Below are 12,511 nucleotides of genomic sequence, written 5' to 3'. Positions count from 1 at the left end.
GCTGAATCCCATCACTGGTTTGGATGTTGATCAGCCATGAGCCACCCATTTCCTGCCTAAGCAGGGGGTTGGACTAGAAGACCTCCAAGATCCCTTTCAACTCTGTTATTCTATTCTGTTCTGTTCTATTCTATTCTGTTCCACTCTAATTCTATTCAATTCTATTCTATTCCACTCTAATTCAATTCTGTTCTATTCTGTTCTGTTCCTTCTTTGAGAGCGAAGGGAGTTATGGGCTGAGGCATCAGAGACAAAAGTGAAAGCTTACACAATGGAAACCATAAATGTCTTTAAAGAAGGAATATATGATATACCGAATTGGACTGCAGGGGGAAGTTAAAGATCATGATGGCTTTTGTCTAAGTAATTACGAAACCTTTTTTTAAAACAAAAAAATTTAAACTCTTATTTCTATACACAGCCTCTGAAATACAGCGAGTTATAATGCTTAAATATATGTTATGAAACCCATAAACATATACGGAGTTATATATCCACTTATAGTTCTGTTAAAGTAGCATTGGTGTTTTATTTGCTTTGGTCTTAATAAATGACTAATTGCTGAGATATCCTCTGTCCATTTTATTGCTCACTGTTGCATTCCACTGTTTAGAATAATGGGAGAGCCGAACTGAATTTCTTGAAATGCATATTTGGGATTCCTGCAGAGCTTTAGTAGAATTGCTGAGCGGAGGAGATATCTTCAGCCTAGCGCCGAAAAATACAGAATTTGCCTTCGTTCGGCAATTATGTTTTCTAGCCAAAGCTCACCAAAGGCTGTTCCAGTGAAAATCATGATAAGGGGGTACTTAATTTGGGCACGAGACATTCAGCTTTCTTCATTTTGACAAGTTTCCATTTTTTTAGTGGCTTTTTCCATATCAGAATCCCAACAACCGGGTCACTACCTTAAGTCCAGGGATTTCCTTAACAGCTGTGGCAAGAAAGGTCGTAAAATTGAGGGGAGGAACCATTTAACAACTATCTTGCTTAGCATTTAGCAATAGAAATTTTGGACTTTGTTGTGGTCATAAGTCAAGGTATGTCGGAATATTACATTTTAGAGCAGTGGTCACCAACCAGTGGTCCGTGGACCACTGGTGCTCCGCGAGAAAATTTTGGTGGTCCGCAGAAAAATTATTTGCATTTTTTATATTGCACTAAATACTATTTATCTTTTTAAAAAATTCATATTAGTGTCCTCGGGATTTAAAATTATGAATTTAGTGGTCACTGAGGTCCGAAAGGTTAGTGACCCCTGTTTTAGAGCGAAACCCACTATTAAATTATTACATTTTAGAGAGAAACTTGCTATTAAACTTGCCATGTAATAATTTAGCTCGTATCTTTGTAACGCCCTGGAACTTTCATCGCACTGGTTGGCCTTTCTTTTCGACCTAACTTCAATCCAGGGTCAGGAGTGGAAATAAGTGAAAGATGCCACATTTGTGTCTTAATGCACTACTATGTAATTCATTCCTTTATCCAATAGCAACCCTACTCCAAAAAAACCGTATTTGGCCCATTTTAAAACCCCATCCATTTGTGCTCCAGGAAAGAAGACATTTCTTAAGAAAAAGATGACACACACATTCTGTGCTTCTGCCAAAGGTTAACCATGAATAAAGAATCGTTTTTATTTTATTTTGCTGATTTTAACAAATGTTCTATTTGTATTTTAATAGGCCACAATATCCTTTTAGTTTATGACTGCAGTTCTGCACAATCTAAATTATTTACATGTCTTTTCGGTGGGACCTGCACTATTACTAGATTAGGAGTGACTCTGTTAATAAGATTTCAAATTACATTCCTCTGTTGCCATTTTGATGCAAATGAGTTCATTTCTATTTTGTTTGCGCTTTCGGTTTTAAATATTTGGTTGCTAAATTCAGCTGAATGCATCCGAAAGGACTATTTTTTTTTTTCCAAGGTAGCACCGATTGCCGTAAATAAAATATTGCTACAGAGGAGAGGGAAAATCTCTGTCGGGATTTAAACAGCTTTAAACAGAGGGGTGAGCCTTGCATCGCTCCAAAAAAAAAAAAAATGAGAGAGAGAGAGACTTCACTGAAGCCAAATGCAGAATACTGCGTGTATTTCATTATCAGACGGAAAGCAAACCGAATATTCAGCAAGAACTTGATTTGCTTTCATTGTTTTGACCAGCAGAAATACTGCTTAAAAGAAAACTGCAGACATTAAGTTTTGGTTCTCATCTGGGAACGGTTGCTGGAGGTGGGGGTTAGGGCGGGGGGAAGGAAGAGGGAAGAACTACCTGTATAGATAGGTAGGTAGGTAGGTAGGTAGGTAGGTAGGTAGGTAGGTAGGTAGGTAGGTAGATAGATAGATAGATAGATAGATAGATAGATAGATAGATAGATAGATAGATAGATAGATAGATAGAGGTATATATTCTTTCGCTCTTCGAAGAAGTATAAATACATTGTTCTCTGCTTGTCTGATGAGGAGGATGCTCATGATATCTTATTATAGCCCTTCAGCAAGGTACCCCGGTCATTGGCAACTTTGTTCAGAAATATTCAGAAACTTGGATAGCTGCATAATGTGGTACTTGTGTTAGACATACCAGGGTGCTTCTGGGTTGAAAGGCTTAGCCAGTGACATCACTGTTGCCGGGGGGACACAGATTAACAATTTAATAGATTAACAGAGTTGGAAAGGACCTTGTAGGTCGTCTAGTCCAACCCCCCTGTCCACATTTTCTTTTTCCTGAAAAAGCACCCTTTGAGACAACCATGACCTGGATGACTGACTGAGAATCTCGTTTTGGTTTCGGTTTTGCCGTTGCCACATTTTTGCTTTGCTTTGGCTTTAGATACCGACAGCTGCAGCTCAGCACTGAAAACAAAGTGGCCGAACTTCTCCACCAGAGCAAACTCAAATCTTTTGAGAGCGAACGAGTGCAGCTAATCCAGGAAGAGACCTCCAGGAACCTCTCCCAGTGTCAGCTGGAGTGTGAAAAGTATCAGCGGAAACTAGAAGTATGTAAGAAAGGGGTTTTGGGTGGGCTCTCGCCCAGGTCACTAAAGAACAAGATTCGGTAGTCGGAACCAAGGCTGTGCTTTTTCTTCTGGCACGTAGGGAGAAGATTCCTAAATAAGTTAATAATTACAGGTAGTCCTCGACTTACAACCACAAATGGGCCCAAAATGTATGTAGCTAAGTGAGACATTTGTTAAGTGACTTTTGCTTCGTCTTACGAGCTTTCTTGCCACAGTTGTTCAGTGAGTCACTGCAGTTGTTCAGTTAATAACGTTTTCATTGTTAAGTGAATCTGGCTTCCCCCATTGACTTGGCTTGCCAGAAGGTCACAAAAAAGGGGATCACATGATCCCGGGACATCGCAACCTGCCATAAATATGAATCAGTTGCCCAAGCATCCGAATTTAAATTACGTGACCATGGGGATGTTGCAACGGTCGTAAGTGTGAAAAACGGTCATAAACCCCTTTTTTTCAATGCCGCTGTAACCTCGAATGGTCACTAAATGAACTGTAAGTCAAGGGCTACAGGTCAGTGGTAGGTTGCCCCCAGTTCGGACCAGATCTTGGGAACTGGTAGTAAAACTGGGGGGAGACTCCACCCACCGACCCCGATGTCATCAGGAAGCTTCTGCGCGCAATTGAAGCAAGCGCGCCCGCGGGTGATCCCACTGCAAACTGATCCCACTGCAAAGTAACGGTAAGTAGAACCCACCCCTGCTACAGGTAGTCCTTGACTTACGACCACAATTAAGCCCAAAATTTAACTTAAAACCTACTTATTTCGTCTTGCTGGACTCGCTTAAATTTTATATTATTAAATTGATTTATGGGTTTTAAATTTTTTAGTAAATTTTAGAGGGAATATTTTTATCTATAAGTAGCCAAATTAAATAGATTTTTTAAGGGTTGTTTTTAGTTTTGTATTGTTTTTACTTTCTGTATTTTATTTGTGGCTGTACACCACCCTGAGTCCTTTGGGAGAAGGGCGGTCTATAAATAAAAATATTATTATTATTATTATTATTATTATTATTATTATTATTATTATTATTATTATTATTATGTTGCTAAGTGAGACATTTGTTAATGAGTTTTGCCACAATTTAAGGAGTTTCCTTGTTGCGTTTGTTAAGTGACTCGCAGCAGTTGTTAAGTTAAGTGACACGGTTGGAAGCTTCTTCAGCTCTGAGTGGATGGTGGGGAAGAACAGTCAGAGCTGAAGAAGCTTCTTGGATGAGAAGCGAAACGTTTTCGAAGAAAAACCAGAAAGCCCAGTTGCCTCTTGAAAAAAATCACCTTTGGGACATTTGGCCTCAATTATGGTCGTAAGTCAAGAACTACCCGTACTTCATTTGAACACCAAACAGTATATTTCATCCCTTATTAAATTTCATTTTTGCCTGGCATGGTTAAACAGGCCTCCATCTCGGAAAGCTTGTTTACATTTCTCCACTCGGGTGCTAATTCAATTTACAAAGCCCTTAATCTTTCTGGATCAACTCTTTTGCCTCTTGGCCTACCTAGATCTTTGTAAGATACAGTCATTTTCATGGCTCATTTGGACCCAGCACCCATACCGAGGACAATCATTTTCCTATTTCTTGCAAATTTTACTTTTGCAGTCCTTAAGAAAATAATTGCAAGGAGGAAGGAGCGGTAGAATAAAAAGAGAGCTTCTTTGTACAACTTTATTCTGTTTCCAGAGAGCTGGCATCTATACCGAATCATGCTTTTTAACACAGCCCAAGATACTTAATCCAACTTTAAAGTTAAAAAGGACTTGACCTAAGCTTGCAAATATTTGAATTGAGTGTGCATTTCTTTATTTCCTCAGTGATTTATTGCTCTCTTTAACTAACTTCCTTTTTAAAAAAAAAAAATCTTAGGTATTAACGAAAGAATTCTACAGTCTTCAAGGACTGAGTGAGAAAAAGATCTCGGAACTTCAGGCACAAAATTCTGAGTACCAAGCAAGGCTTGACACGTACGAAAAACTCGAAAAAGAACTCGATGAGATAATAATGCAAACAGCAGAACGTAAGTCCTTCCGAATTATCCTTTATGATTCTGTCTTGGAATATATTTACAATCTAATGGCCGTTAATGAGATTGGTGTTGTTATAAATCCAGGAATGTTGAGTACCCATTCAACATGCAGCTGTATACAAATGAATTAGCATAAATATGTATTTTATTACACCTTAATTAGCAGCTTGTATATCTAGCGCCTTTTGAATAGCTCCTAAAATTACTGTGTTTTCTTTCTCTCTCCCTCTCCCTCCTCCTCTCTCTCTCCTTCTCCCTCTCTCTCTCTCTCTACCTCCCTTCCTCCATCTCTCACTACCAGGGCAAAATGGGGATGGGTTGCTCTTTTCTAACACATCTTCCTTTCTCTCTCTCTGTTTCTCCCTCTCTCTCCCTCCCTCCTTCCCTCCCTCTCTCACTACCAGGGCAAAATGATGGTGGGTTGCTCTTTTCTATCACCTCTCTCTCTCTCCCTCCCTCCCTCCCTCCCTCTCTCTCTCTCTCTCTCTTTTAAAAAAAAATCCTGATTCCCCAGGCATGTCAGCTCTTGCTCTCTTTTTCAGTTTGTTATCTGTCTCCATGATATCTTTTGGAAAGTTTACTGTGAAAGTTGTTGCAGTAAAAAAAAAAGAAGAAGAAGAAGAAGTGCTGAATTCTACAATAGTGTCTCTGATGGCAGTAAATTTTAACTAAAGGATTTTCTCTATCAGCAACAGAATTGTCTGTTGCTGTGAGCAGTACCAGCACTTCATAGACTGGGATATGTGTGTGCATATTTGTGTGTGTTATGCATGGAATTCCTCTCCTGTGCATATAGCCCTGAATAAATAGAATAGAAAGATATATCTTGCAGGGAATCATTGCCTTGGGTCGAGGCATCAACTTTGTTTCTCGCTTGTTGTCTGGTTCATGGACTTATCAGAATGTGGAGATTCCACTCATTTATTTTATAAAGTCTCCATTTGTTCTAAAATAGCAGCAAGAGGTCAAGTTGGATGGATGGATGGATGGATGGATGGATGGACAGCTGGATGGTTTTGAATGAATTCCATAAACTCAAATCAGGTTATAATGGATACCATTAAGGTAAAGGTAAAGGTTCCCCTCGCACATATGTGCTAGTCGTTCCCAACTCTAGGGGGTGCTACTTATCTCCGTGTCAAAGCCGAAGAGCCAGCACTGTCCAAAGACGTCTCCATGGTCATGTGGCCAGCATGGCTAAACGCCAAAGGCACATGAAAGACTATTACCTTCCCACCAAAGGTGGTCCCTATTTTTCTACTTGCATTTTTTACATGCTTTTGAACTGCTAGGTTGGCAGAAGCTGGGAAAAGTAACGGGGACTCACCCCGTTACAGAGCAGTAGGGATTCGAACTGCTGAACTGCCGACTTTTCGATTGACAAGTTCAGTGTCTTAGCCACTGAGCCACCGCATCCCAATACAGATGCCATTAAGATTAGACAAAAGTAAACATTTTATTCATTTAGTCCTTGATGCTCTCTGAAATTGGTTGTTTGTCTGCAGAATATTTTTGTTACCAATCTAAAATTAAACAATCCTTCTTAGTTATTTCAAAGTTTAGATATAAAGTGATGTGGTTTCTTTCTTTTTGCATATGGTCATTGATATGAATGTCGGTCATCTTTCATGAGTGAGATTTGGCAGATGGGATCCTGGGAGAAGGAGAGTGGGCAGGGGTGAAATACTCTCGGTTTGGACTGGATCACATGATCCAGTACTGATGGTGGCGGGTGGTTCGGAGAACCGGTAGCAAAAACCCCTGCCCCCCCCCCCCCCCGCATGCCTAGCTGAGCCGAGCGATCATCAGAGGTTTTTTTTTACTTTTAAAAGCATTTTTTCTTTGACCGAAAAAAATGCTTTGAAAGTAAAAAAAAAAAAAGGCTCTGATGATCGTGCGGCTCAGCTAGGATCGTCAGAGCCTTTTAAAAGCATTTTTTCTACAACCTTTTCGGCCGAAGAGGTTGTAAAAAAAATGCTTTTAAAAAGCTCCTCTGACGATCCCAGCTGAGTTGCCTGATCCTCAGAGCCTTCGGTAGAAAAAATGCTTTTAGAAAAAAAGAAAAGCCTCTGACGATCAGGCAACTCAGCTGGGATCGTCAGAGGAGCCTTTTAAAAGCATTTCTTTACAACTTCTTTGGCCGAAGAGGTAGTAGAAAAAACGCTTTTAAAAGTTAAAAAAAAAAGTTGGCTACGCCCACTTAGTCACATTTCACTTCCCCCACCAAGTCACGCCCTCAGAACCGGTAGTAACAAATTTTACATTTCACCATTGAGAGGGGGTTATGGGTATGTCCGAAAGACACCCCAAAGATTATGTCTACCTGGATCCTTCAGAATGATTGTGTTCGCAAGCCCAAATCTGGTTTTATTTGTCCAGTGACAAATCCAAGAGCTTGTAGTGAAATTCCATGAATGGAGTTGTGGACTGTATTCCATTGACACTTTTTTTTCCCTGTTTTGATTGTATCTTGTTGACCAGATGTTTTGAAAGAGCCCCAGTTTTAGATTCTGTTTGCAGACCATTTAAATTTGAGAACCACAGGTAGTCCTCAACATACAACGGTTCATTTAGTGACCGTTGGAAGTTACAACTGCACTGAAAAAAAGTTTGGGGCCTGGGTACTTACGGGACCGCCTGCTGTTACCTCATGCCTCCCACCGATCCATACGCTCACACAGAGAAGGACTTCTCAGGGTGCCGTCCGCCAAACAATGTTGGCTGGCGGCCCCCAGGGGAAGATCCTTCTCTGTGAAACTCTCTCTGGAATGAACTTCCCCCCGGTTTACGCCAAATATCTGACCTTCGGACCTTTCGCCGCGAACTGAAAACATATTTGTTTGTTCGCGCGGGGCTTTCTTAAATTGGGGAGATTTTAAATTTAATTTTTTAGTTTTAAATTTGGGGTTTTTTAGATTATATATTTTAATTTATCGGCCTAACTGTATAATAAGTTTTTTTTTTTAATCTATTTTTAATTGTATATTGTTTATTTTTATCTTGGCTGTACACCGTCCTGAGTCCTTCGGGAGAAGGGCGGTCTAGAAATCTAATAAAATAAATAAATAATAAATAATATTACCATGTTCCACACTTACGACCGTTGCCGTTGCAGAAACCTCCAAGGTCATGTTACATTACATTTGGATGCTTGACAACAGGTTCATATTTATGATATGAATATTTATGACTGTTGGCAGGGTCCCGGGGTCCCCTTGTACGACCTTCTGCCAAGCCAAGTCCACAGGGGAAGCCAGATTACCTTAACATCCGCCCGGCTAATTTTGCAACTGCACTGATTGACTTAACAAATATGCCAAGGAAGGTCATAAAATCGGGCAAAATTCACTTAATAAATTTCTCACTTAGTAACGTGAATTGGGGGGGAGGTCAACTGTGGTCGTAAGTCAAGGACTACCTGTACTTCTCTACTGAGTTTCCCAGTGATTCCAACGAACCGGACTTGGAATAGGATCCTTCCAGCTAGAAATGGTGGGAATGTTTTTAGCTTAGGCGGTAGTTTCTTCTCCGAGCTTGTTGTTCAGTATCCGAACATTTCATTACCAGGCTAGGTAACATCGTCAGTGGAGCTTCAGTTGAAATGTCTTGTTTCGGTTCTCTTCTGCTTTATGTAGTCAGTTGGTCATGTGATGCCGTAAACAAGACACCTTCAACTGAAGTTCCTGATGATGTTACTGTTGTGACCCAGGCCCAAGTAGGTAGTAATAAACTTAGTCTGTGGAAAAACAAACTTTATTGGAACAGCTGGGAATTACTTCATTCCCAGCATTGTTCAACTCAAAGTAAAACAAATGCCTCCCAACACAAATTCCTCAGTTATCTCATAAACCTTAGTCCAATTAGGCAAACTGCCAAAGGTCCTTCCTGGCAAACGTCCAGAAGCCACAAAAACAAAGACATATACAAAGCAGAAGACGAAGCAGAAGACGCAGCTACAACGTTGTTTTCCGGCAAAGCCCAAACGCCGGTGCTGGTCTGTTTTAAGCCTTATGGGAGGGGCCACTTATCTCTTGGCCCTACTCCCGAGTTGTCCTTTTTGCTTGAGCTGCTCTTGCCTTCTGGTAGCTCTTCTCATGCGTGCATTAGGAACAGGCTCCTCCTGTTCCTCTGCCTCACTACTGTCAGTCTCTGGAGGTTCTGGTGTCTGCACCCCACTACCGATGGCCCTGGCCTCACCTCAGCCTCATCGCTGTCCGACTCCGTTGCCAGCTCCGTAGGCTGCTGACGGACCACAACAGCTACCTAGCCTGGTGATGAAACGTTTGGGTGCCAAACAACAAGAACAAACACCGCTAACATCGTCCAAGAGACCATCGTCCAACACCACTAACATCGTACGAGAGACAGTGTTTGGTGACCAGACAACTTCAACTTGCCTTGATTCATTATTTGTATGTGGAGTGTTGCATGTTCCAGAGATGCTTTTTCAGGAGGCAACTGGACTTTCTTGTTCTTTCTTTTGAAGATGTTTCGCTTCTCATCCAAGAATCTTCTTCAGCTCTGACTGGATGGTGGGTAATGGAAGGATTTATATTCCTTTCAGACAGCTAGTCATTTGCATCCTTTTAGAGGGTCATTGAGGCCACTTGGAGGTTTATCTGTGGCCTCAGGGTCACCTGAGTGGTGTTCCTGGTTCCTGTCCTCTGCAATTTCTTTCTTTGGAAATCCATTCCTACTCCCACACCATTCAAAGGGGGTTCATCCCAAATTGCATAGCTAAATGTCTAAAATCGCATAGCTAAAAAAACCATGACTGAGAATCGCAACAGATTTTACTAAGCTTCTCAGATTTCTCATTCGGGCCTGCAGAACTGGGGAAATGAGTGAGTCTCTAACTCACCTGTCCTGCTTTTGATCATGCTGTGAAAGAGGTGACTTGCAAGCAATGTCTTACCTGCTTCGGTTTGATTGATACCAAAGGTCTGTTTCTTATTAGCTTTTAGCAGCTGCATGGGTATCCTTCCTGATCCTCCGTAGGGATTATTCACTTACCAATAAATAACATCATGGAAAGGGTATTCACGGAATGTAAAAATTCAGATCGCATACTTGCCTTTTTTTTTTTTCCTCCTTTCTACAGGCAGCTAATGGGAAAGCTCATCTGCTCTCTGCCTGGTAAACAAAGAGATAACCCTAACACCGATACACATGTCGATTTTCTTGCTTTTGAGAGGCTTTCTTACATTCTCAAGCATTTAATTTTGGGGCACGGAACTTTGGCTTTTTAGAAAACTTTTTTCGAAATTGCTGGACAGGTGGAGCTCAGCTGACGGCCACAATCGAACCCCTAATTTCTGTTGATAAGTATTGTGGTCCGCCAGCAGCCTGCGAAGCTGGCAATGGAGTTGGACAGTGATGAGGCTGAGGAAGAACATGGGCCAGTCCTGGAGGCTGGGGAAGGCCAGGATGAGGGCTCTGCGTCAGAGGCAGAGGTGGGGCCAGGGCCATCAGGGAGTGAGGTGTGCACTCCGGAGCCTTCGGAGCCTGATAGTAGTGAGGCAGAGAAACAGTAAGAGCCTGTTCCTAATGCACACATGAGAAGAGCTGCCAGAAGGCAAGAGCAGCTTAAGCAAAGAGAATTACTCGGGACTAGGGCCAAGAGATGATTGGCCCCTCCCATAAGGCTTAAAAAAGACCAGCAAAGGTGTTTGGGCTTTGCCGGAAAACAATGTTGGTAGCTTCGTCTTCTTGCACTTATTTTTGTATCTGTGACTTCTGAATGTTTGCCAATTCTAGAATACAGCTCGCCTGTTTGGAACCCTCACCACATCTCTGACATCAATACAATTGAACGTGTCCAGAAATATTTTACAAGAAGAGTTCTCCATTCCTCTGAAAACAATAAAATACCTTATCCCACCAGACTTGAAATCCTAGGCTTAGAAAACTTGGAACTCCGTCGCCTTCGACAAGACCTAAGTTTAACTCACAGAATCATCTATTGTAATGTCCTTCCTGTTAAAGACTACTTCAGCTTTAATTGCAATAATACTAGAGCAACTAACAGATTTAAACTTAATGTCAACCGCTTTAATCTAGATTGCAGAAAATATGACTTCTGTAACAGAATCATCAGTGCTTGGAATACTTTACCTGACTCTGTGGTCTCTTCTCATAATCCTAAAAGCTTTAACCAAAAACTTTCTACTATTGACCTCACCCCATTCCTAAGAGGACCATAAGGGGCGTGCATAAGCGCACAAACGTGCCTACCGTTCCTGTCCTATTGTTTTTCTTTTCTTCTTCCTATATATATATATATATATATGCTTATACCTCCTTATATTTACTCATATAAGTGTTTACATACTGTATAATCTTTTTGTATGATACCTACATATATTGTTGTGACGAAAGAAAGAAAGAAAGAAAGAAAGAAAGAAAGAAAGAAAGAAAGAAAGAAAGAAAGAAAGAAAGAAAGAAAGAAAGAAAGAAAGAAAGAAAGAAAGGCCTTTGGCAGTTTGCCTAATTGGACCAAGGACTGAGGAATTTGTGTCGGGAGGAATTTGCTTTAATTTAGTTGACCAACGCTAGGAATCAAGTAATTCTCAGCTGTTCGAATAAAGTGTGTTTGTTTTTTCGCTGACTTGAGTTTCCTGCTACCTACTTGGCCTGGGTCACAACAATAAGTGAGTTTCGTTTGTTAAGTGAGGTTTACCCCGTTTTACGACCTTTCTTGCCAGTAAGCCAATCGCTGCGGTTGATAAGTTAGCAACCCGGTGATTAAGCGAATCTGGTTTCCCCGTTGACTTTGCTCATTGTAAAAGGGGTAAAAGAAGGTCATCGAAGGGGATCGCATGACCTTTGGGCCCATCAATGGTAATTAAGTATGAACTGGTCGCCAAGCATCTGAATTTTGATTGCGTGACCCTTTGAGATTCTGCACAAGTCATAACTGTGAAAAATGGTTGTAAGTCACATTTTTGTAACCTTGAATGGTCACTAAACGAACTGTTGTAAGTCAGGGACTACCTGTATTTCCTTTGAGGTCATTCCCAAAGGTGCTTTTTCAAGAGGCAACTGGACTTTCTTGTTTTTTCTTTGAAGACGTTTCTCTCCTCGTCCCAGAAGCTTCTTCTGCTCTGACTGGAAGGTGGAGAATGAAGTGGAAGCTGAAGAAGCTTCTTGGACGAGAAGCGAAACGCCTTCAAAGAAAAACCAGAAAGTCCAATTGCCTCTTGAAAAAGCACTTTTGGGACAACCATTAACCTGGATGACTGAGAATCTCCATAGACTTTGGGGTCATTGATAAAGGGATAATAACGATAAAATAAATCAAGGCCAGTAAGAAACATAAAACTTTGGCTGCACAACTTTTAACCCACGTCAGAGGGGCAAGTTTAAGGCTTCAGATTATGCGTTCAAGATTCTAAACACCCTGAGATCTTGGCATCAACTTGGGTGCCTACTACCTTGCCGTGATTAGGCCTGACCTA

The 12,511-nt window shown here is 41.1% G+C and overlaps 1 protein-coding gene across 3 annotated transcripts in view; it reads left to right on the top strand.

Moving 5' to 3' along the window:
• The window catches only part of PIBF1 (progesterone immunomodulatory binding factor 1), a 115,222-nt gene that overhangs the window by 64,736 nt on the left and 37,975 nt on the right, over window positions 1–12,511 (top strand). For all 3 annotated transcript variants that reach the window (XM_058184894.1, XM_058184895.1, XM_058184893.1), the window contains exons 11-12: window positions 2,840–3,005; window positions 4,895–5,045. In XM_058184894.1, the coding sequence (XP_058040877.1) occupies window positions 2,840–3,005; window positions 4,895–5,045 (317 nt within the window). The remainder of the gene's footprint in view (window positions 1–2,839; window positions 3,006–4,894; window positions 5,046–12,511) is intronic.

Source organism: Ahaetulla prasina, chromosome 5 (assembly GCF_028640845.1).
Source record: "Ahaetulla prasina isolate Xishuangbanna chromosome 5, ASM2864084v1, whole genome shotgun sequence".
NCBI lineage: Eukaryota > Metazoa > Chordata > Lepidosauria > Squamata > Colubridae > Ahaetulla > Ahaetulla prasina.
This window is presented reverse-complemented; position numbering and strand designations above follow the sequence as displayed.